The following is a 23173-nucleotide window of genomic DNA, read 5'->3' as shown; positions in this document are numbered from 1 at the left end:
CAGAGCCTGCCCCACGCCCAGTTAGCTGTTATCTGTTAGCGGAACCTGCCTCACATTCCAGCTATCCAGGGAACTAGGTGTGGCAACTCGCGACTTCTTGGCCTACCTGACCGAAAGAAACCTCCTGGCCTACGTGACAAGAGTCCAGGCCCCTGTGCCCCTCCCCATTCCTTACCATATATAAACTGTAACCCGTCCCTAATAAACGGGGGCTTTGACAAATCCGCTTGGCCTCATTCTTCTGTCCTAGCTCATTCCCTTCCAGGTAGCGCCCCTTCGAGACCCTGGAATAACTGATTGCAGGGTGGGTTACAAACCCCTAGACTGAGTAACCCACCCAACGCAATCGACAGTGCCGCCCAAACAGGGCCATAACTAAGACACACTGAGACAGGGACATCCACAACCTGGGTCCCTGCTACTGAAAGGTGAAGTTCTTGCCATGACTGTCCCCCAGAGACTTAGGTAATACTCTTCCCACAATGAAGAAGAGGAGATGCCCAACTGAGTGAGCTTGTGTGCATGGCCTCTAAGCTTCCTTCTGGACTTTTGTCAGGCAAAGAGAAGCCTAGTCCCGGTGCTCTTGAGCTGGCACAGTGTCATCACTAGCTACCAAAGTTCAGTTAAATAGATCTGTCCTCCACGCCACAAAACACTAGTGTCGGCAGTATGGTGGCCCCATGCTTCAACCGTAAGACCACACAGGAGTGTGAGTGTGGTTAGAAAACTGTGCTTGCCCTAGATGCATGCCAGGACCTATTAAAGAGCATGGTGGGTGTGGAGGTTAGAGATTTTGGTTTTAAGAATGAAAAGCTAAGGAGAACAGAAGTGAGACAGAGCTGTTGCCTCAGTTTCAAGGGCATCTCCTACATCTTTCCTACATTAAATTCTTAGCTGTGTACTTGTGACGCAGCTGAGAGGAGGAGGCAGGAGTATTGGGTTCATGTCAACCTGGATCTCATAAAAGCTGAATAATGCTAGTGATGGCTATGGTAGTTTTCTTACTGTCTGGAGCTGCTGTGCCTGTAGCTTACTCACTGTGAGGGACTGGGGATAGGGCTTGTCGGTGTCTACCTGCCCTGATATGCAATGCCCCCTTTCACTCACTCCCTTTACACAGTTCATTGCATGTTTTCCTGCAGTGTTCTATTCTGTGCAAACCACATTGGACTTTACTACTGTAATTACAACAAGTCAGTCATTTTTATCACCTGGTTCTCCTTTTCAAATCCGTATTCCTGTGTTAGAGTCAATATATTAATTTCCTTTTTATAAAACTTGGAAGTTTGATTATATTGAACTTTCAAGTTAAGTAGAAAGAGGCATCCTTTTGACAGGTTGTTCCCTCCCCCCATCCCCTGGGCCTTATAAAGTGATCCTGTAAGATTCATTGTGTAAAACTGAAAGAGCTCCAAAGAGCTCCTACAGCCTGAATGGAAATATGGCTGAATTACTTTATAGACCAGATACAAAGAGCATATTTTCACCTGTGGCTCAAAACCCAGGTACAATTAAACAAAATGTCAATATAATGTAAACACATAAAGAAGACCATAGCTTTTACCTGGCACAGGTGGATACAAGAAAAGGCAAAAACAAAAAACAGCAACAAAAACATAATGCGGCATGACAAGCTCAGACAAAGGTATAAACCGTAAGGCCTCCTTCACCATTGCACAGTAGACTGAAGGGTGTGCCCATACTGACAGTTGTCTTTACCATACATAATAACGTGTGTGTGCACACGTGTGTGTTCACAAGTGCATATATGCACAAATGCTACTCAGTGTGTTCCTCCCCTCTGAAGCCAAGCCCACCAGGGAATCCCTCACCAGTTCACACTCTTATATGGAGGCTTGTCTGTACAGGAAGATAACAGGTAAATTTTCGGACACTTTCTTAAACCAAAACTAAGATGAGCTTTTTTATTTCTTCTACTTTCCCTTCATTTTTTAATTTCTAGAATGAAGCCCCTTTTCTCCCTGTTCCACGCAACCAGCATGGCTGTCCATCTTTCATTAACATCACTCTTCAAGGCCCTTAGACGCCACTGTCTGATTATGCGATTATGATGGGAGACAATATAACCATTCTAATTAAGCTTGTCAGCCCCAAGTACCCGCAGTCTGCTGTGTTCCTTTTTTCTCTTTGTAGTTAGAAGACAGTTGTGGGTAGTAAGCTTCTTAGTATTGACACATGATAGTATATTTGTCCTAACTTTTATTCCTGTGACCAGAATCCTGAGAAAAATGAGCGACTGTATCGTAGCCCCCAGTTCAGCGATCTTAGTGCACTGTTGGCTGGTTATTTGGGGGCCATGGGTGGGCGAAGCATCATGATTAGGGGTGTACATTGAAGAGCAAAGCAGCTTGTGGCACCTGGGAAGCACAGAGAGAGGAGAGGGTACCAGGGCAAGATCCAGCCAGGGATCCACCTCAGACACTTCCTTCCTCTGCTAGGCTCCAGCAACCACTAGGTGGAAACTGAGCTTTCAACACAGACCTGTGGAGCATTACATATCCCAGCCATCGCAGAGGGATTGTGGCCACCACTCTGTGCTGACCTAGCTCTCCCTATGACTGGTACATCTTATAATCACGAAGTAATTACTTTGCTTTATTTTATTTTACTTTTAAAGTCCGGAGTACTCTGAGGACAAATGGGACCTGCCCGGTCCTGAAACATTTAAGACATTTCAGCTGTCGTTTTATAAGACATAAAGAGGATGGATTACCTGTGTTGCAACCAGCTATCTTAACTGTCAAGGTGTCTTTCTCCCCCCTGTTTAGATTCCATCACCCAACACCAAGTCTGTGACTTTAACGACTACCAGTTGCTACAATGAGAGACATCTATGGCAGCTGTTCTCAACACTCAAGAAAAACAACCGTGGAGAGAAGGAACCAGCATACAGCTTAAGGCCTAATGTCACACATTACCTTGTGTGCTGCGGTTTTTATCTTCAGTATGGGGGGTGGGGTTTGCTGGAGATTAGATCCAGGGCTTGCTAAGCAAGCACTCTACCATTAAGCTACCTCTCCAGCTTTCATCTTCAAAACTCTTTTGTGTAACTCATTCATGACTCATATTGTATTTCAGAGAAGCCTTTGCAGGCACCAGTTGGGTTCTTTACACAATACTAATAATGACCATGATGAAGAGGTCGCAGAACCTTTGTCTTCAAGATACTTTACTCCCAATAATAGAATGGAAATTGATTTAAATTCTTTAGTCCTAAATGATCAAATAACCCCCCTAACTTTCTTGTCTTGGACTCTGAGATCTTTATTTGTGTGCTGTGTCTAGATAGCAAGGATGACCAGGAATCACTAAGATTATACTTATGCTTCTGAGATGCTTCTCAGAGCAGCTGAGAACGACGGGCTTGAAAGTTTTGTGCCACGACTGTGTCTACCTTCGGAATTGTTACCTCAAGTTTCCCTAAGGAAAGTCAGCTGCTGGGACTGAATTATGTCAGGGGTGTCCAGCCCATGGCCCGGGTGTCATGTTTGTCCAAGGATAACTATGAATGTGACTAATACAGAATTATAAACTCACTTAAAAGTATTATAAGATTGTGTGTGTGTGTGTGTGTGTGTGTGTTGAGGGGTAATTCAATTGCACAGTTCTTCTGAGTGAACTTCGTAGATGACCACACTGCATTGCAGTTTGACGCTTGCATACACTATCCGGTTGATCCCTCTTCTTCGTGCTGCGCAGGGCCTTGCTATACAGCCCAGACTGGCTTGGAGCTTGCAGAACTCCTCCCCATGTCCCATATTTTGGCTTATGCTCATAGGACACCACATTCTCATGCTGCTCAGGCACCTACCAGAGATACTGCATCTCGGTGAGCTTGAAGGTGTCACTCGGCCCATTGCAGTTTTCTGTATTGGGATTGGTTGCTCATGTCAGCTGCTGTTTCCAACTCAGTAAGTCTCAACTCCACTTCCAAACTTTTGTCATTTCAGTGATAAGCAGTTGAATCATACAATATGTGATTTTGTGGCATTGGCCTTTCTTTTCACCATGTAATTAATGCTCTGATGATTCATTCATGTCATGTGTGTCAGCAGACAATTCCTCTTGTTGCAAACAGTATTCTGTGGCATGGCTGTTAGCCGCTCTGTTATCCATCCCCTGAATAAAGTCAAGGAATGAAGCCCAGTGGGAATGGCCCTCTGAAACCTAACGCGATTTGTGGTGTCATGTGTACTGGGTGATCCAGCAGTTCAAGCGCCTTGGAAGGAGTAGATCAAATGAGAACAAGAAATATCCCATTTGTCATTGTCTCCCTCTCTATAATCTGAATAATTCTGTTTTCCATCACAAATCCATAGCTTAAAGTCACCACTCCCAAATAGTGTTAGGAGGTTTTAGAGAAGTGACCAGGTCATGGAACCCTAAAAAGAGACACTCAGGGCAAGCTCTTTGCTTCCCCTCCCACATGAGGATACACCAAGAAGGCATTAGGATTCCCAAAAATGACTTGTTCAAACCATTCTCTAAGTTATTCGTGCACCATGAACTTTGGAGTCTCCCAGTTCTGTTGGTCATTGGTAAAGTGCCAGCACCCAGTCTGTACTACACCCAGGCCCTGAGGGGGACATAACATCATCCTGAGAAGCAAAAGAAGACAAGGATGGTCACTGCAAAGAGTTAGGGTGGAAGTCAAATCAAGACAAAAGGAAAGCATGAATAAATCTAATAAATCTGCCAGTGCCAGGTTTCACAGGTGTACCTCTATATGGTGGCATTCCCTTGTAGGCTACCAGCTGAAGGTCAGCATCAAGAGCAAGTTGCTGTCCCCTCCCTGTTTGCATGTGTAAAACAATTAATCTGTTTGTACACAAATGGTAACCCCTTATGTGACCTAATGCAGACTTGGCTGATTAAATCCTTGATTGGTTGCCTTCGGTCTCAGTCCTTCACTCAACTCCCCCTCCCTGCAGCTCATGGCTATTGAAATCTCGCCCTCCAAACATGTGGTTGATCTTTCTGGCAACCAGGCCCAACCAGAAGCTATCTAGTGCCGTCATGAGGAGGTTCTCTAGCACGACTTCAGGAATGTATTAAATGGGTTAAATCACCACCAGCCCCTTTGTAACATTATTCCTAATGTTATGGTTGAATTGGGGAGATTTTTTACTTTTTCTTAACAATCCTTTGAGATTCTGCAATTCAAGTTACTTTCATGCATCAGAATAAATATAAAAACCCAAATACTATCATCTCCTATGTGTCAAAATAAATATAAAAGCCCCAAAGTGAGCATCTCCTATCTCTTTGCTCATCAGAAGCCATTACTTGCTCACTTGAAGACATTGAGACGGCAATTTTGAAAGTTAACTGCCTGTACTTAACAAGGCTGGGTGTGCATACTACACTGCTGGTGGCTTGAGAAGTTGACAAGTTCTTGACTTTCACATGTGGAAATCAAACCTAGCAACTCCTGCATGCTGAGCAAGCAAACACTGTGACACTAAGCTACATCCCCAGCCTCTGACATGATGACTTGATCACCATGGAAACAAAGTTATTTATGTCCTATATCCATGTGCTTTGATTGTAATAAAAATCTTCCAAGAGAAGACAAGTTGCATGTACTTCTTTAATTCCCTGTTGCTTTGGTAAAATACTCCTACAACATCAATTTTAGGGAGAAATGGTTTATTCTGCCAGAGTACAAGTATAGTCCAGTATCAAAGGGAAGACAAGACAGCAGGAGCCTCTGAAGCAGCTGGCCACATGACATGCCATCCATAGTCAGGGACACAGCACTGAGCGCTTGCTGCTGCTGCTCAGCCCTCTTCACCACTTGTGCAGTCTGGGAACTTACCTAGGGAGCACCGCCGTCTGCTTTGGTGGGTACTCCCTCCCTCCTTGACTTAACCTAATCAAGATCATTCACACAGGCATGCCCAGAGGTCCAGCTCCCGGGAAATCCTAAACTGTCAAGTTGACAACACTTATCATCCCACCAATGATGTCCACTCTAGCAATGCTCATCTGTAAACAGTAATTATACTGAAAAGAAATGGATGCCCAGAAATCAACCTGGTAAAATGTCGAGCAGCACTGATAATTATGAAAAACAAGACGTGGAAGAAATATTTATAATATGAAATAAAACTAGAAAATCACTCAATTTTACTATGGTCCACCACACAAATTTTATCTGCACTATACAGTGACGTTCCGGGACAGTAGCATGAAAAAAATGATATCAGTAGCGTAGACCATGGTTGATCTGTTAATGCTGTAATATTTGTCCAGGAATACTTCTGATGATTTTGAAATGCAAAATTCAACCACCTGCAGTCAAAGCCAAAGTTCTTAGGCTTCCAGGAGGTGGGGAAGAATTTCCCAAGATAAGGTGTCCGCGGAACTGTGTCCTTTTGGGAGCCCTGCGGAGAAACCATTGCCCTGCATTTTTTTCTGGGTGATGGGTTCTCACTTCTACCTCTTGGCCTTTGTTCCACCTTAGTCACAGTAAAGTTGGGTCTTTGTCCATTCACCCCACTCTGATTCTCATTCCCAGCCCCCCCCCATCCTCAGCTGAGGACCCTTGTCAGTACACAGGCTACCTAGGTAATCTGTGATATTATCTTTCTTCAAGTCAGCTGAGTACCACTTCCCCCTAAACCTCTGCACGTGAGGTACCGCAGTTACAGGTTCCAGGGACATGGGTGTCTTGACCAGGCCTTGATTCTGCCTCCTCTGCTGCCCATCGTCTCCCCACATGAAACTGGAGGCTCGCTAAACAGCTATTTTCTGGGGCACAGCCTGAGACTTCTGGCAAGCCATTCAACTAGTGAGATCACCAGCCCACCTGCCCTGCTGTCTGACAGCCCAGGGTGCAGGGCCAGGAGACACACCCTCATGGAAAAGGGAGCCAGGGCACTGAGGTCTATATTCTGTGTTGTGTCCGCCCCAAACAACTCATGGTCATTCCCAGCACAGATTAGAAAATGGCTGCTAAATAGCTCTGGGTCCAAACAAACCAAGAGCACAAAGACAGTAGGTGATCTGTTCAATTATTGTGTGCTCAGCAATTATTTGATTTAATCAATATTAGGCTGCGAAGTCTACTTTAGAGTTCTGTGCGGTTACAAAGTATTAGGTTCTGTGCTCTCGATGTTGCTTTTTCTGCTGATTTAAAGCCATGAAGGTTTCGCATGTGTCAAGAAGACAGTATCTGGTTTTCTCCCTCTACTCTTTGAATTGTTAACTGAAAGGCAGTAATTAAAATTATTGACCTGAAACTAAGCAAGAGTGCACACATATTCTACAGGCTAAACTAATATTTTATTTGGTACGAGTTCCCAGCCTAGGCGTTCCTATTTTCCCAAAGCCTTAAGACCTTCCAGGGGCGAAACTCCACCTAGAATTCTAAGATACTGGCAGCTGCTATGGCTTTATTAATCTGGTTTCAATTTTTTAAGCATTTGGATTCACAGCTTATCTATGGGAACAAATGATTGTTCTATCTTGAAGAGCCCAGAGGGAAGATTTACTGAGAAAGTTAACTTCATATCCCCTTCTGCGGTCCAGCCAGTGTGATCCAGCCAAAGCTAAGGAGAGAGGAATGGCAGGGAGGAACTCCCTCCTGGGCTGGGCCAGCGTCCACAGGGGAGAGGCAAGGGCTCTATCAGTCAGCTGACTGGGCCAGAGAAAGCTAGAAAAGAGGCTGCCAGACCTCGGGGCTAAAAAACCAAGAGCACCCTATCAACCAAATGGGGCGCTCAGCCAGCGGTGTGAAACCCAGTCATTAAATTATTGGGAACCAGTTAGGGGAGGCAAGAGAAGGACTCTGTGTCCCGAGAGTGTGAAGTTGCGGGTGGCAGAGACAGGGCAAGGGTTCGGGTTCAGGAGACCACAAGCCTCATCCGAAAAACAATGAGGACACTGTATGGGACAGGGCCAGTAGTAGCACAGGAGGAGGTAGAAGGCCCAAGACAGATCTCCTTTCTCGGGGTGATGAAAGGCTTGTGGCCACGGAGCTGAGAAGGGGCTGTGCAGCAGCCTTCCAACATGATCAGATCTTACAGAGGAAATTGAATATTTTGAATTCTAGCATTTTTTTTTTAAATGAGAAATCCCACCACGGCCCATGTGAAGGGTTTATTGCACACGGGGATCACCATGAGCCCGTATTAGACCTAAACATTCTCGTGCCCCGGCTGTTCTTAACATTCACCTTCTTACAAAAGTCGAAGGTTGGTTCACACCAAACAGAAAAAGGACATAGTAGGACATTTATTCTGGGTCACTTACTATGCCAGGCCCCGATGGTCAGAAGCAGCTAGGATAACACTGCCCTCCGAGAGCTCCTTGCGACAGCACTGCCCACAGGGAGGTGGCCTTGAAGGGACTGAAGACAGCTGTACTCATGTGTATCGGGTTCAGAAAGGGAGCAGAAAGAGGTCACATTGTCACAGAGGAGTCGGGAGGCAGCGCTCTGCACCCAGGAGGGAGGAGAGGCGATTTTGGAGGGGCCGCCGTCATACGTGAGCCTTAGCCAGTGGAAAAAGGACCTCTACTTTCAGTGGAGAAATGTGGAGAATTTGGACTAGTAGATTGTAAGGAACAGGATAGGTTTTAAAGGGGCTCGGGAGAGTGTACTAATAAGAATGTGTGGTGGTATTTGCTGAAGTAGGGGCAGAGCTGAACGAGGATGAGTCACACCGTGGAAGTAGGAAGAACTGGAACTCTTGATGGGTGGTAGTTGCAGGAGCAGCCGTCAATGGATGAGAAGAAATGAGAACTCTTGCGCAAACTGCCCTGTGAATCGAAGTTAGATGCTACGCAGCGGAGATACAGTCTTCTTTTTATTTATTTTGAAACAGGGTCTCTTTACATAGTTCTGATTATGTACGCTCAGGATTAGGCCAGGCTGACCTTGCTAAGCTCAACAGAAATCTACCTACATCTGCCTGTAAGCGTTGGGATTAAAGGGATGCACCACCAAACCTGGCAGCTGCAGTCTGCAAAATGCAGCGGTTTATGTTATCCACCAATGCATTAGTCATTGCTAGCCATAGAGCACACGTTTTTATTGCAATGTAAAGACATAGACTGAAGGGCAGCTAGGATTGTGGCCGTCACCACACCAGCTTTTTCCCCAGGCTTGTTCATAGACTCCTAGACCCAGATGATCTCTCTCGTGGCCGCCTCCCAGTTTACTAAAGCTACAGGGCACGGCACTGTGCGCAGTTGGGCATTGGCCCTGAAAAGGCAAACACACGGCTACTAAGAAGAGTATCCCTCAGATGGGCTTCTGATTGTTCACACGGATGGCCACGAAATTGAATGGCAGACAGTTCAAATGGACCATGCACCTTGGGAAAAGCAAAAGGACCAGACTCCAGCTAGAGGTATCATCAGGTGTAGATAATAAAACAGGTATGTCCAGCAAGCAAACAAGACCAGCATTTGGGCAGTGGAGGCAAGGGGATCAGGAATTCAAGTCCAGCCTCAGCTACATGACGAATTGAAGAGCACCCTGGAAACCAGTTTTTTTAAGTCTCACAAATTAAATGAAAGCAAGGACAAAATCTATGAGAAAAAGGCAATAAAACCAAAATAACCTGATATATTCAAGTAAAAAAAAAACAAGAAAATATAATTTATAGAAACTAAAAATAGCACTCTATAATATGAGTGCTTCTTGAGTGTCTAACCATGACCTTAGACATCCCAGGGTAGCTAAAAATGCAACCAGAAACACTTGTAGATGATGGCCCCATGTTGCAGTGTTAAAACATTGAGCAGAACTCCAGATACAGGCAGGTGGGGACAGCGTACCATCAGCCATAAGCCTTGTGCCATTGCAGCGTCGACATAGAGGAGGAGGAAAGGGTCCCTGGGCAGTACCAATGAACCTGAGAACAGAGGAACCCCAGACAGCAAGCAGCTGCCCCCTAGAAGACACAACAGAGGCAGCCAGGTCTAGCACTGGTTCAGACTGGTTGTTAGATGTAAGTATGAATGTCAGAAGCGAGATGCTCAAGAAAAGGGCCTACAGATACTTACCAAGGTCAAGTTTCCCTTAAAGTTACGCAAAAGAAAGAGGACTTTTAAAAGAAAACACAATCATAAATGATTAATCCAGGCATGGTGCCACCTGTCTGTAATCTCAGTGCTTGGGAGGCAGAAGCAGAGGATTAACATCAGTCTGAGGCCAGCCTGGCAGATACAGTCTCAGTATGGCCTGCGATAGAGTGAGAGACTGCCTCCAAAGGCCCAAATTAATTCATAGAAAGAAAGAAACTGCAAAGATGTCAGAGAAAGCAGTAACTCCGAGATAGGCAGAGGAGATGGAGCATAGGACTTCTTGAGTGCCAAGGGAACGAAGAAAAACAGAATGCTGAAAACTCTTAACTCAAGGTTGTAGGAGGAGGAGCCGGCCTGCTTTTGGTCCCGGCCACCCAGCTAGCTTACACCAGAAATAACCACATAGAAACTGTATTCATTTAAACACTGCTTGGCTTTTTATCTCTAGCCTCTTATTGGCTAACTCTCACATATTTAACCCATCTCCACTAACGTGTATCGCCACTTGACTGTGGCTTACCAGAGTGAGTCTAACCGCGTCCATCTCAGGCAGGAAAACCATGGCATCTGCCTGACTCTGCTCTTCTTCCCAGAATTCTGTTCTGTCTTCCCCACCTACCTGAGTTATGCCCTATCAACTAGGCCAAGGCAGTTTCTTTAATAACCAATGAAAGCAACACAAATACAGAAGGATGACCTACACAAAGGTATTTTGTTGGCCAGGTAGTTGGTGGCACACACCTTTAATCACAGCCCTTGGGTGGTGTGGGAAGGAAAGAAAGAAGGAAGGAAGGGAAAGAAAGAAAATGAAAGAAAGAGGAAAAGAATATTTAATTACTGAAGATTTGAGCCTCCACATTTTAAAATATATCACACATCTAGGAATATCAACCCCAAACAATGAGATTACTAAGATTTAAAGAGAAGAAAAAAAAATCCTTGGGCTATTATGTGAGCTAGCTGGGGCATGCATCAGGATGCATATACCTGATGGATTAAATAACAATGGGAATTTTCTCTCTTGGAGTTGTAGAGGCTGGAAGTCCAAAACGAGGTATCAGCAGGTTGGGCTGCTAGGGAGCCTCTGTCCCAGGCTTTCAGGTGCTGTCTTCTCCCTCACGCCAGATCTGGCATCCATTTCTTCCTATCAGGACACCAGTCATAGTGGACCAGGGCTCCACCCTCCTGACTGCCTATATTCTTAATCACTGCCTTAAAGACCCTATCTCTGGAACCAGTTGAGTTCAAAGTCTGGCCTTCAGTATTGATTTTGGTACAAACATACACACACACACATGCAGTGAATAGACATGCATTATATACATATACAGAAAGAAGCAGGTAGCATACAAGGAAAAACTAAACTATTTTATAATAATGTATAACACGAGAAGAAAGAACGCATGATCTAAAATTTTATACTTAAAAACTAACTTTTCAGCGAATAGGACATGGCAGGACACAAGGACCATTAATGCCATGAGCCTTGGAGGAAGAGTCCACTAAGAAGCAAGGTCTAGACAAGCAAGGTGAGTAGGTGTCAACGGGAACACTGCTGGTTAGACATATAGACAGACAGGTGGAGAGAGATGGACAGACAGACCTGTGAGTATTGAGAGGGGTAGTGGAGTAGGCAGGAGCCAGAAGCTTTGACAAACAGTTTCAAAACAGCAGGAAGGAAAGAGAGACTAGGGGAATGTGCACACATGCACACGCCCACACACACACAAATATTCTCAGTGTTCATAATGGTGACAATATTGGTGTGAGTTCCTTGACTGTTGTATGCACATAATGGCACCAGAATGTGCATATGCCATCATATGCTATCATATGCACACACCAGCCAAAGAAGTTCTTTGTCATCGCCCTATCTGAGAATTAGAATCTCAACTATAAAGGAAAGGAGGTCCCAATGGGATCAAGAAAACAAGTTTTATAAACTCTAATTTGAACCAAGGTCATGATACATTTATAACATGTATGTATAAAATAGTACAGCTATAACAAGAAGTACACATACAGCTAGCTTCATCCACATACTGAATATCTTTTGGTGCCCAAATAATAGTCCTAAAGTGCCATCTCTGAAGAAAACTACAGCAAGACTTCTCTAAGGGCTAATTTTACATTGGCTAAGAGCATCCACATGAGCTGCCCTTGGGTGTGGAAACCAAGGGTTGGCATCAGGTATCTTCCTCAATTGCTCTTCACCTTAGTTTTTGAAACAAAGCCTCTCATTGAACCCAGAGGCCACCAGGTTGCCCAGTGTGACTGTCCAGAAAGCCCCTGGGATCCACCTCTCTCTGCCCTCCCAGTTTTGAGTCATCTCCCCAGACCCATGCATAGCTTTAGACTGCCAAGTAGCTATAAAGGAATCTAAGGAAATAGGGCAAATGTCACCAAAATCTGTAAAGATAAATGGTGGGAACCAAGGGACTCACCATTGTCCCGAAGCAAAGAAAGATGTAAGATTCTTTGGGGTTTTCCCTGCAGGCACAGGATGATATTGGACCACGAGGAAGAGCAAGTGGCTGGTGTCTTGATAGGCTCAGTTGAAAAAAATATAGTTATTTAAGGCCCTTTTTCAGATAGGGGTGTGTGTGTGTGTGTGTGTGTGTGTGTGTGTGTGTGTGTGTGCTTGTGGTTTCAACCTGATTATCTACAGTTCCCTCCAGCTCTCTCTTTGCTCTAATTTTGGCAAACACTTTGTTTTTACCTCCTGGACAGTGGGCTTCACAAGAGGTTCCTATTTCTCTGGCTCCAGGAAGCAGCCACAAGGCGTCAAGCACCATGACTGTTGGAATCTTCTGGCTGGATGGATATTATAGTTGCTGACAGACCAGCTCTAGACTCTCTGAGTAAAGCAATCTGGGGGAAAAAACCGCTCACATCTCACTAGTCAAAAATACCAATGGTCCCCAAATTATAGTGTGCTATATGGGTTTATGAGATGAGCATTTGGAAGTCTACAAGAACCCTGTCAGAGCCGGTGTTTGCTTCCTGATCTGGCCGTTATATAACTGTTATCCATAGCACAATTGAGGTACAGGAAAGATTGCTGTAGATTATCCACCTTTTTAAACACTTTCAGAGCAGACCTAGACACAGAGTGCTGGGCAACTCACCTAGACTTTAAGGTCTGTGCCCTCAACTTGCCAAATCTCTGTGACTTTGTCCCGAACTGATCCCTGACCTAAGTGAGGGTGTGGGAATGGAAAGACATGCTTCACCGTGTGGATACTGTGTGGAGGGGAGGAGGCTCCACGGCCTCCACCCAGGAAACAGGCCTTATCTAGGCAGCACTATTCTAACCTTTGGAGGGTTCAGGAAAAGGAAGAGGCCAGAGAATGGGGTAGCTGGCTGGCCTGCTGAGCAGCCCTCCAGAGGGCAATGAGGGAATCCCAGAGTGCCAGATGCTCATGTCCTGGAGGAAGACACACACAGGATGACCCACTGGTACTGAGACCTAAAGACTGAGGAGGCACCAAAAATTTCACCTGCTCCGTCACTCACCATCTACCCAGGGTTTCCATTTATTTTTAGCTAATGCTCTTAGTGTCAGGGCTGTTCCTATTGGAGGCCACTAGAATTGGGGGTGGGGGAGAGATAAGAATGGAATCAAACCAGAGTTGCTGCGGAGAGAGAAAAAGCAGAAGAAATGGAACTGGGAAGGAATCGGGCTCCCAAAGTGGGAAAGTGGCTCAGGATCAGACTCCTGAGGGACAGGAGGCGGGATGTGGATGAGAAAGCTGTCAGCTAAAGGGCCCAGCCCTTCTCTACAGCATCCAGGAAGTTCCTGCGCTATTTGAGACGCTGCATCTGCTCCACCATCCTTTCCACGGAGGTACAGAGTGGACTGCCATCTGAACTGTGTGGAGTCATTGCCTTTAGGGAGCTCTGCAGCTGTGTCTAGAGGGGGTTAGCAGCCGGGGTGTCCCCGGAGAGGACAGCGTCCTCAATAGAAGATGCCAGAAGGTGAGCCACAGAGGCAAAGCAGGCGATCTGTGGGATGTTTGTGACAGTGGGCACAAGCATCCCCCCCTGGGGTGGCCATCGTATGTGGTGGATCAACCAACCAGGCCATAGCTCACCCATCGTTGCCCTGGCGGGTAGAAAGACAGGAGGGTCCTCCTGCTGCAGAGAAACAAGTCTACACGCCTTCATCTGGCCTCTTCTCTAAATGCTGGGCATGTACAGCCCAAGCACTGAGGCCTATGTAAGCTATTTCGCCCAACTTGCCAATTTCTGTGGAGTCCAAGGCAGTGGCAACGACCACTCAGAGGTCGGCTCCTTTTTTCATTTCAAGGTTTAAATGAGCAAAAGAGAGCTGAGCGGAAGAATCTGTGTCTCCCGTGCAGTTTCACCACCACCCTCGCTTGGCGGATCATCTGTCAGTGGCTCGGGCATGCCCCCTGTATCCGCCGTTCCAAGAAGAGACAGGGATCAACAGTTGGCTTTCTCTGGATTCAGTTATCCACTACCAGCCATGGTCTGAAAGCATTTGGGTGACATTTTAGAAATGAACAACTTACAAGCTTTAAATTGTGTTAGGTCCCATACCAACGTTGCCCTTCCAAGAGCCACCGTGAGAAATGGCAAAGGCAGCTTTGTGTCTCAGGTACCCTCCATGTTCTCTGCCAGCTTCCTCTTCCCACCTCCCCTGCTGCAGCCCTGACATCTTCTGCCCTCGGTCTCTTCCCTGCCCAGAGCAGTCTGGAGCTATAAACCTGTTTCCAGGAGGTGTTGCTGGACTGTCTTCTACTCTAGCCCCACATTGGAACACCAAAACCTTGTTGGTTGTTTTATACTTTTTATTCTCTTGGCTTTTTTTTTGGGGGGGGGGGGAGGCTCCAGCCTGTTCCCAAATAAATCACACACGGAGTCTTATTTTTTTTCTTATAAATGCGTGGCCTTAGCTTGTCTTCTTTCTAGCCAGCTTTTCTTAAATTGACTTATCCCAGTTACCTTTTGCCTCGGGGCTTTCCTTTTTCTTGATTCTGTATGTCTTCTACTCTTACTCTGTGGCTGGCTGTGTGACTGGATGGCTGGCCCCTGATGGACTGGCATTTCATTTGTATGTTAGTAAATAAAACCAATCTGAAGGTCAGAAAAGCAAAGCAGCTAGCCACTGACTCTTACCTTTACCTCAGTCCAAAATGGCGATCCTGCCTCCGGGATCTCAGAATGAGACTGAGACTGAGAGCTGTCTCCTTCCGTTTTATAATCCTCTCTAGTTCTACTGCCTGGTTTTTATGGCTAACTAGTGTGGCTACTGGGATTAAAGGAGTGTGTCATTGCTGCCTGGTCTGTAAGGCTGTCCAATGTGGCTGTTTTACTTTTCTGATCCTCTGGCAAGCTTTATTTATTAAAATATGAGTGAAATGCCGCTATACCCTGGCGTCCTCCTCCCCATCTCTTGCTCCGCGATCCCTTCTCTTTTCTCCTTCTATTTATTCTCTCTGCCTGTCCCTCCTATCCTTTCTTCTGCTTTGCTATTGGCTGTTCAGTTCTTTATTAGTCCAATCAGGTGTTTCCAATAGGCAAAGTAACACAGAGTTAAACAAATGCAACATAAAAGAATGCAGCATATCTTTGCATCATTAAAAAATATGTTTCACAGCATAAACGAATGTAACATATCTTAAAATCATATTCCACAAAAGTTAGGAGCTGTGTTCCTTGGCCGTCTTCATCAAAGTTCTGAGGCAATAATTCACCGAAGGGTAGATAGTCTTTTCAGATTAATAGCATAGACAAAAGGACTTTGGAGTCCCATGACGGAGGAGTTTCTTAATCACCTCATTGAGCCCATGGAGCTTGAGGTCTAGAACAGAAGTCTGCTATTGGGGTTTAATAACTTGCCCAAGTTTATCCCCTTCTAAGTGACGGAGATGAGATTCTGACTTCATTTGTGTGATTCCAAAGTCCATGTTCTTCCAAGACATGCTTCCAAAATGCTCTCTGTGGGTCAGTTCCTGCCAGTCTATAGTGTTTTGCCTCCTGCCCCAATGCCCCATCTCAGTAAAACCAATGCCTAGAACTAATAATATTCCAGCCACACCCCTTTCTAATCCCCTTAGGGACCTCTCTATGAAGGCCGACACGTACAGGAGGGAACCTGTCTTGGCACAAAGAAAGCACCCTTACAAATCCAAAATATTCCAGCCCCAAGTGGTCACGGCTTCTAGAATGCAATTTCCTTTTCACAATAAGTCATGAAGCAGCCTGCCATCAGGCATCAATTAAACCTCAGTAACTAATACAGACTCCGAGGGAGAAGGGGAGCCAAGCCGATTTAGCCCAACTCAGTACGTTTACCACGTGAGTCCTCTCACAATGAAATGCTAACTTGGAGGTTATATAGAATTAACAAGCAACAAATGCTTACTCTGCCTAACAAGATAAGCTTCCCCTTGGGGACAAACTTAATAAATAAATCAAATGTGATGGCTGCATACTTTAAATGAAATAGACAAAATTTCCCAAGCCCCGAGTAGGGGCAAATAAAGGATGAGACCAGAGAATAGACTTGAGGAAAGTTAAAGTCGTGTCAAGGACTCCACAGCCCACCCTAAACTGGATTGTGCTAACACGGTTGGCACTGCAGGGACAAGGCAGGGAACTGCACCGATCCACAGTAGCAGGTCCTCAGCCTGCAAGGAGCGTGCCTCCGCGTCCAAGCATTCCCACTCGATGAAGCTTCAGATTGCCGTCAGAGTCAAAAACAGAGCCGCCAGAGTGCTCAGAATTTCGTGGTTAATATGGGTAACTAGAAGTGCTCTGGTAAATACGATGTAGCAGGCAGAGGACCCTCCGAGCTTCATCCAAACAGCTGTGACCCCACTTTCATGATTCCCCCGAGATGGGCCTTGTCAGCTATTCTAGAAGGGAGAAGGGAGTTTTGGGATCCTCATCTGAGAATCATCTGCTCCCTCTGTACTTTCCAGACATACTGTATGTAATTTTACCCAAATTGTGCATGGCCTCATGGTCTCAGGTGCTGGACAATACAGCCTGTGGAAGGGGGACTGACAGGGAGCCTCCACCTCTGTAGCCACGGGCAGGTGCAGTGTTAGCCACACTGGAACTTCCTGGTGCCATGCCTGCTTTGGGGTCACTCATGATCCTGTGAGTAGTCCCTCCCTCATGATCTGTACATAAACCCAATAAACTCATTAGTTCCCTGAGTTGTACTCTGGGGGAGTAGCACTTTGGTTGGTTGTCTGTGCTCTACAAGAGGAGGATAGACATCGGTGGGTGTCCACAGTGAAACAGTTCTCAGCTTCCTGTCCCAGCCACCTGCTACCATGCTTCCCTGCCGTCATGAACATCTAGACCTCTAGAATGATGAGCCAAAATAAACTCCTCCTTAAATTGCTTTTTGGTAATGGTATTTTATCACAGCACCAGACAGGCGACTAATACACGAGCCAATAAAGGAGCCATTAGGACTGCCTGACTCTCTGACCTGGACCACAGGGGAACTAGATAGCGATGTTAGCTTTGCTTTCGTACATAGTAAGGGGAGACAAGGAGTCTGAGGAGAAAGATCCTGAATTAAAAGTGGATATGGTGGTGCGTGCCCATAATAGCAGTACTTGGGTGGAAGCAGGAGGCTTATAACTTCAGGGAAAACCCGGGCTCCATGAAGAGTTCAAGGACATCCTGGGTTACATGGGGAACCATGTGGCACTTTGAATGTAATTGATCCCCATAGTACTCATCGGGTGTGGCACTATTAGGAGGTGTGACTTTCTGGAGTAGGCACGGCCTTGGTGGAGGAAGTGTGTCACTGTGGGGGTGGGCTCTGAGGACTCCTATGCTCAAACTATGCCTTGTTCCACCCACTTCCTGTTTCCCATGTCCCATCATGACGATAATGGACTAAAACCTCTTAAACTAAAAGCCACCAAGTTAAATGCTTTCCTTTATAAGAGTTGCGGTGGTCATGGTGTCTCTTCACAGCAACAGAAACCCTAATACATTCTGTGGAGATGCTCACATGCTCGTCTTACATATGCAAGGCCCTGGCTTTGCTCTGTAGCACTGGAAGGGAGGGAAAGAGAAGGGAAGGGAAAGGAGGAAAATGTGGGTTAGAATTTGCGCTAGTTCTATCTTCTGATCCTACAGGAGTCCTAATAAAGATATCGAGGAGGCAATGGGATAGAACGCTGGGAAAGGGCATCTTCCTGCCAGGTAATTGACACAGACAAGCTTTGTGACAAAAGCGTGACACCTTCAAATAAGCTCTGAAAGACACAAACCCCACTTGCGGCTCCCTGATTAGAAGCCTGAAGGTGTTTCTGTGCTGTCTGCGAGGCAGGCTCAGTGACCCCAGTATTTCAAGGTTCATTGGGAGTCTGTCTTAGATCATTCAAGGGAACCCATGAAACGGCTGCCCTTTCTGGCTCCTGCCTGCCCCCCAGATGCAGTGATCTCCTAGTGAAGAACTTCATGTTTCTATGCTGAGTACATCATGGAGTTTGTGCCCTGAGCACCACAGATGCTACCATTCTCTTGTTCTGTCTCTGTGTACAGTCAGTGGTCAGTTCTTGCGGGTCTCCAAATGCTCGACTCCATTCCAGCTCCTTCTGTGTGAGCTGGCCCCGGGGTTGCTAGACCTGCTTGTGCTACAACTTATCTCTCTGTGGGAGTTAAGGAGTTGAGCTTCAGCTCCACACCGGGACGGCTCTCGGTGCCAATGATCTTGTACATGCACATGGTTGCTCTTGGCCTAAATTTTTAATAAATTACCATTTTCTTACCTGAACACACAAAAGACTTTAAGTGCAAAAACTTAAGCACCATGTATAATAATGTTTCCCATGTAAAATTGGGAGGACAGCCTCATTGTTGCTTTGGTTTTCTCAGAGACCACTTTGATCTGGGGCTCTACTATGAGCCCGGTGACTCCTTTGAGGACTGTGCCAAGGCAGATGCCAGGGTCGAACTCATTAGAAACCCACCCTGTGTGAAGCCAGCCTGGCTGCAAGGTTGATCCAGTGAAGCCAGGGATCAAAGATGGTGAGCTGAAACCCTTCCTTTCTCGACTGCAGCTCTGAAGGTGTCAACCAGGGCACCAGGCTGGGCTCATCAGAGCATCTGCTCCTTTCCCTAACTCTGCACAAAATGACTTTGCCTAGGCCCTTATTCCTGGGGCCTCAATATGCTACCTAAATCCTCCTAAATCCTCATGCAGTTGGCTGCTGTGTGTATTACATAGAAAACCAAGAAGGTGGGACGAATGGGTCCGGTCAACACCAAGAATGTCTAGGGAAGCTACTGGCCCCAAGTGGTCACCTAGATCCCTGGATGCTTCTTGGGATTAGTCAGACCTCCCGGGCTGCATGCTAAGTGTGCCTTAGTTTTTCTACTTCCTCCCTCTCTCTTGCCTAAAGAATATGCCAAGTCCAATCAATGACCCTGCTCAACCGTTGGGTGAGCTGATGGCAAAGGCATCTGTGTAGAAGGCTGGGGGAGGGGCTAATAGCAATAACAAGGAATCAGGGTCCGGGACTCCAGGGCCATCACCATGACCACAGCAGGATTCAGGGTACAGTCAAGAAGTTCAAAGTCCTCAGCTCCGAACAATCACGGATCCTGTCCCACCTGAGCTCTAGGCTTTCTCAGCAGCACCTCCAGCTCTGACACTGAAATCAGCCTCACTGTGACCAAAAACCCACCCATGCTCCACCTCCACTAAAAGAACCAGGCCCTGTCTGGCCAACCAAAGCACACAGACAGGGCACAAAGAGCTGAAGTTACATCCACGTGACCCTTCTTGGAGGCCTGTTCTGTGAGGCCCTGTAAGGATGCAAGGATGAAAAGCGCCACTCAAGCTCAGGTTCAGAGTAGCCCACAGGGCTGTGTGAGCCGTGTCTGTCAGGGACGTGGGCTCCCTGATCTGTCCTCAGCCTGGGAGGACATCCCTCCTCACGTGGATGCACACTTACATTCTAGAGTTGGGGGATAGAGTTGTAGGCATAGACAGCTTGGAGACTGGCCGTGAGTAAGATGATGTGGTTCTCACAGTGTGGCTCAGCCCAGGGAGGGGCTGGAAAGGGAGGAAGAAGGCACTGGGAGTTGGTGGGTCCTCCAAGAAAGCCTAGCTCAACTTCCTCTTAGCAAAGGAAGCAGAGACTTCATCCGGAACCACTCAAGATGTTGACTCAGAAATGGGATGGAAACTTAGGCCCAAACTTTTCCTTCCAGGTCTTCTGGTCCTTGCTGCCATGTGACTTCCCGGAAACCACGTGGCTTCAACAAGACAAGGCAAGGCTGCTGGAACATAGCAGGGTGGTCACAGGAAACAAGTGCTTCATAAAGGAAGGGCAATGGCGTCAGAGGTGACGTAAGACAACCTGTAACTGAGGTAACTAAGAGACAAATGAAGGACCAAAGCCACTGGGGCTCTCAGGCAGCGAAGAAGTTACCCCAGCTTCAAAAGGTATGAAGGTAACGGGTTCAGGAGAAGGCTACGTGTTCTTCTGGGACACGACCCAGGCAGAAGAAAAGGGAAGTGTAGCTGACAAGCACGTTTGCATGCCCAGGGTCTGACCTGTCTAACCACGCAGGAGCTGAGTGGATTGTGAAATCCCTACTCGGTTGGCACAAGTGGAGTTGTGAGTAGGCACGTGTAAGGACCCAGCTGTTGGCAGCAACGTGATATCTGACTATTCTCTCTTTCATGACCGTGCTTACTCATTCTTGTTCAACTCTAGATTTTTTTGTTTTGTCCAAGCCTTCATTGTTCTTGAGGTAGTTTTCCTTTGCTTGGAACATCATTCATTCTTAGTATGTTAATATCTCAAGGAGGTCGACTGACCCTGGCTAGAGAGACATCCCCCCCTCACCTCGGCATTGTCCTTTCCCAGGAACCTCAGGCACTCTAGCAGTGACCTCTGACCCGCTCTTCATGCTCCCAGCAGGAGCATATTAAGGAACTAGTACACAAATTCCTCAGGTCCAGAGGTTACAGACTTCGTACAAATCCCATGCTGTGTAGGCCTCATCAGGGCTTGCCGTTGTGTTCTGGGAGAATGTCTGAAAACTGCTAAGCCTCAGGGAAGGTTTAAAGGCTGTTGTTTGAGGGGTTGGGAGAGACAGCTATACTGGTAAAGCATTTGCTGTGCGAGCCTGGGGACCCGAGTTTGACTTTCCATGTCCCACGTGAAAAGCCAGGGACAGTGGCACGTGTCTATAACCCCAGAGCCAGGGAGGAGGAGATGAACCACCAGCTAGCTCAGTCGATGAGAGCCAGGCTCTGGGAGACCCCATTGCAAAGACAGGATGTGAAGCAACTGAAGAAGCCCCCAAACTCAACCTGGCCTCCACACACACACAACACATGCATACACAACATGCAAACACACACGTGCACCCACAGGCATACACACATAACACACTTATACAACACATGCACGCACAATATACATGCATACACAACATGCATGTGCAACACAGGCACACACATATAAATAACACACATGTATGCACAACACACATGTGCACGCACGGGTACACACACATAACACACATATACACAACACAAATCCATACATAACACACATACACATAACACACACAGTGATGTCTGGAGTACTTTTTTCCCCAATCTTCCTTTTATCCGAATGACGGGCCATTGTTGGAAATTCACTGCTGGTGTCTGGGTTATTAGAAACCCCACGTGCCACAGACAGACTCCAACTCAAAGGTCACCTGCAAACCGAAGAAACTTAGGTATGAATCCCGTAACCAGAGAAAGTTGCTTTTTCGATTTTAAGGAACCACTGTTTTCTAGGTCAAGCTGTGTTTGTTGTCATCTCCAGAGTCACTCCAGTGAGGCTCTGGTTATCACAACCACCCAGAGACGGCTGATCAGTCTTCACTGCGGGGTGGAAGTGGCGGCATTTTCAAGATTTCTGGCTTCACCCTTTTAACCCAAAGACTAACTATAAATAGACGTGAAGTCTGGGGTTTCCATGGCTGAAGCCTGCTATAAATAGCTTCAGACATTTTCCCACTTCATGCTCTCTAAAAGAACATTCTCTACTTCCCTTCTTGGATAACCTCTGGGGATAGAGCAAGGCCGCATTCAGAATTTTATTAAGGGAGCTTTGACAGGACTGCTAATGAGCCTACCAGCAAGCATGAGTGTCCCTCAGACATGAAAACAAACCTGTGGATGAAATATTTCAGACGCGTGCTCAGCTACACAGAGACTTAAGTGTAAACATAGTTCTAGAAAAGACATTTCAACATGAGCAAGCTGTTGATATTTGCATCCACTTTCTCATGTCCCTGGGAATTTTCTTCTAAAACACAAAATTAAGCCTCAGCCCCATCCTTTACCAGTTCTGAAGCGAAACAAGTTTACTCTGCTTTCCTTCCTTAGGTGGGCCACAGTGGGGTGTGACAAAAGGGCATTGCCCTCAACGCCATCACAACACCACCCAGAAAAGGTGTGTGTGTGTGTGTGTGTGTGTGTGTGTGAGAGAGAGAGAGAGAGAGAGAGAGAGAGAGAGAGAGAGAGAGAGAGAGACTCCCTATGCTGGCTTGGGGAATTTGAAGCAGAGCCCTTCGGTAAGGCCTCTGAATGTGTCCAATGCCTGCCTGCTAGCAACCTCTGCTGGTTGTTATTTCCAACGGGAAAGGAAATGAAACTTAAAAAAGGGCTAAGCAGAGAAAGGGCAGGTTGAGACAGCCCTAAGCCTGGCTCTGGGTTTGTGCTTTGTTTAAAGGTGAGCAGTAGAAGAGCTGCAAAGGATGCTCAAGGGAGTCATGTTTTGTTTTGTTTTCCAATTTATTTTATGTGCACTGGTGGGAAAGTGTCAGCTCCCCTGGAACTGGAGTTACGGACAGTTGTGAGCTGTCATGTATGTGGGTGCTGGGAATTGAACCCTGGTTCCCTGGAAGAGCAGCCATCTCTCCAGCCCCAATATTAGTGATTCTTTTTTTTTTTTTTTTTTTTGGTGCCTGTCCTGGAACTAGCTCTTGTAGACCAGGCTGGCCTCGAACTCACAGAGATCTGCCTGCCTCTGCCTCCCGAGTGCTGGGCTTAAAGGCGTGCGCCACCACTGCCCAGCTTAGTGATTCTTTTTTTTTATTTTTTATT

At 46.5% G+C, this 23173-nt stretch overlaps 1 protein-coding gene across 3 annotated transcripts in view; it reads left to right on the top strand.

Annotated features, from left to right (window-relative positions):
• The window catches only part of Mcph1 (microcephalin 1), a 212397-nt gene extending 190313 nt beyond the window's left edge, over window positions 1–22084 (top strand). Inside the window, exon 14 of one of the 3 annotated variants that reach the window (XM_050137333.1) lies at window positions 20272–22084. In XM_050137333.1, the coding sequence (XP_049993290.1) occupies window positions 20272–20297 (26 nt within the window). In that variant the 3' untranslated portion in view covers window positions 20298–22084. Of the gene's footprint in view, window positions 1–3; window positions 712–2789; window positions 5575–20271 lie in introns of those variants that run through there. The other 2 variants (XM_050137331.1, XM_050137330.1) reach the window with 2 other exon arrangements.
• Window positions 22085–23173: the final 1089 nt, after the last annotated feature.

This window comes from Alexandromys fortis, unplaced genomic scaffold (genome assembly GCF_014885135.2).
Source record: "Alexandromys fortis isolate MF-2015 unplaced genomic scaffold, M_Fortis_MF-2015_v1.1 scaffold_3, whole genome shotgun sequence".
NCBI lineage: Eukaryota > Metazoa > Chordata > Mammalia > Rodentia > Cricetidae > Alexandromys > Alexandromys fortis.
Note: the sequence above shows the minus strand (reverse complement) of the source record. Positions and strands in the feature narration are given on the sequence as shown.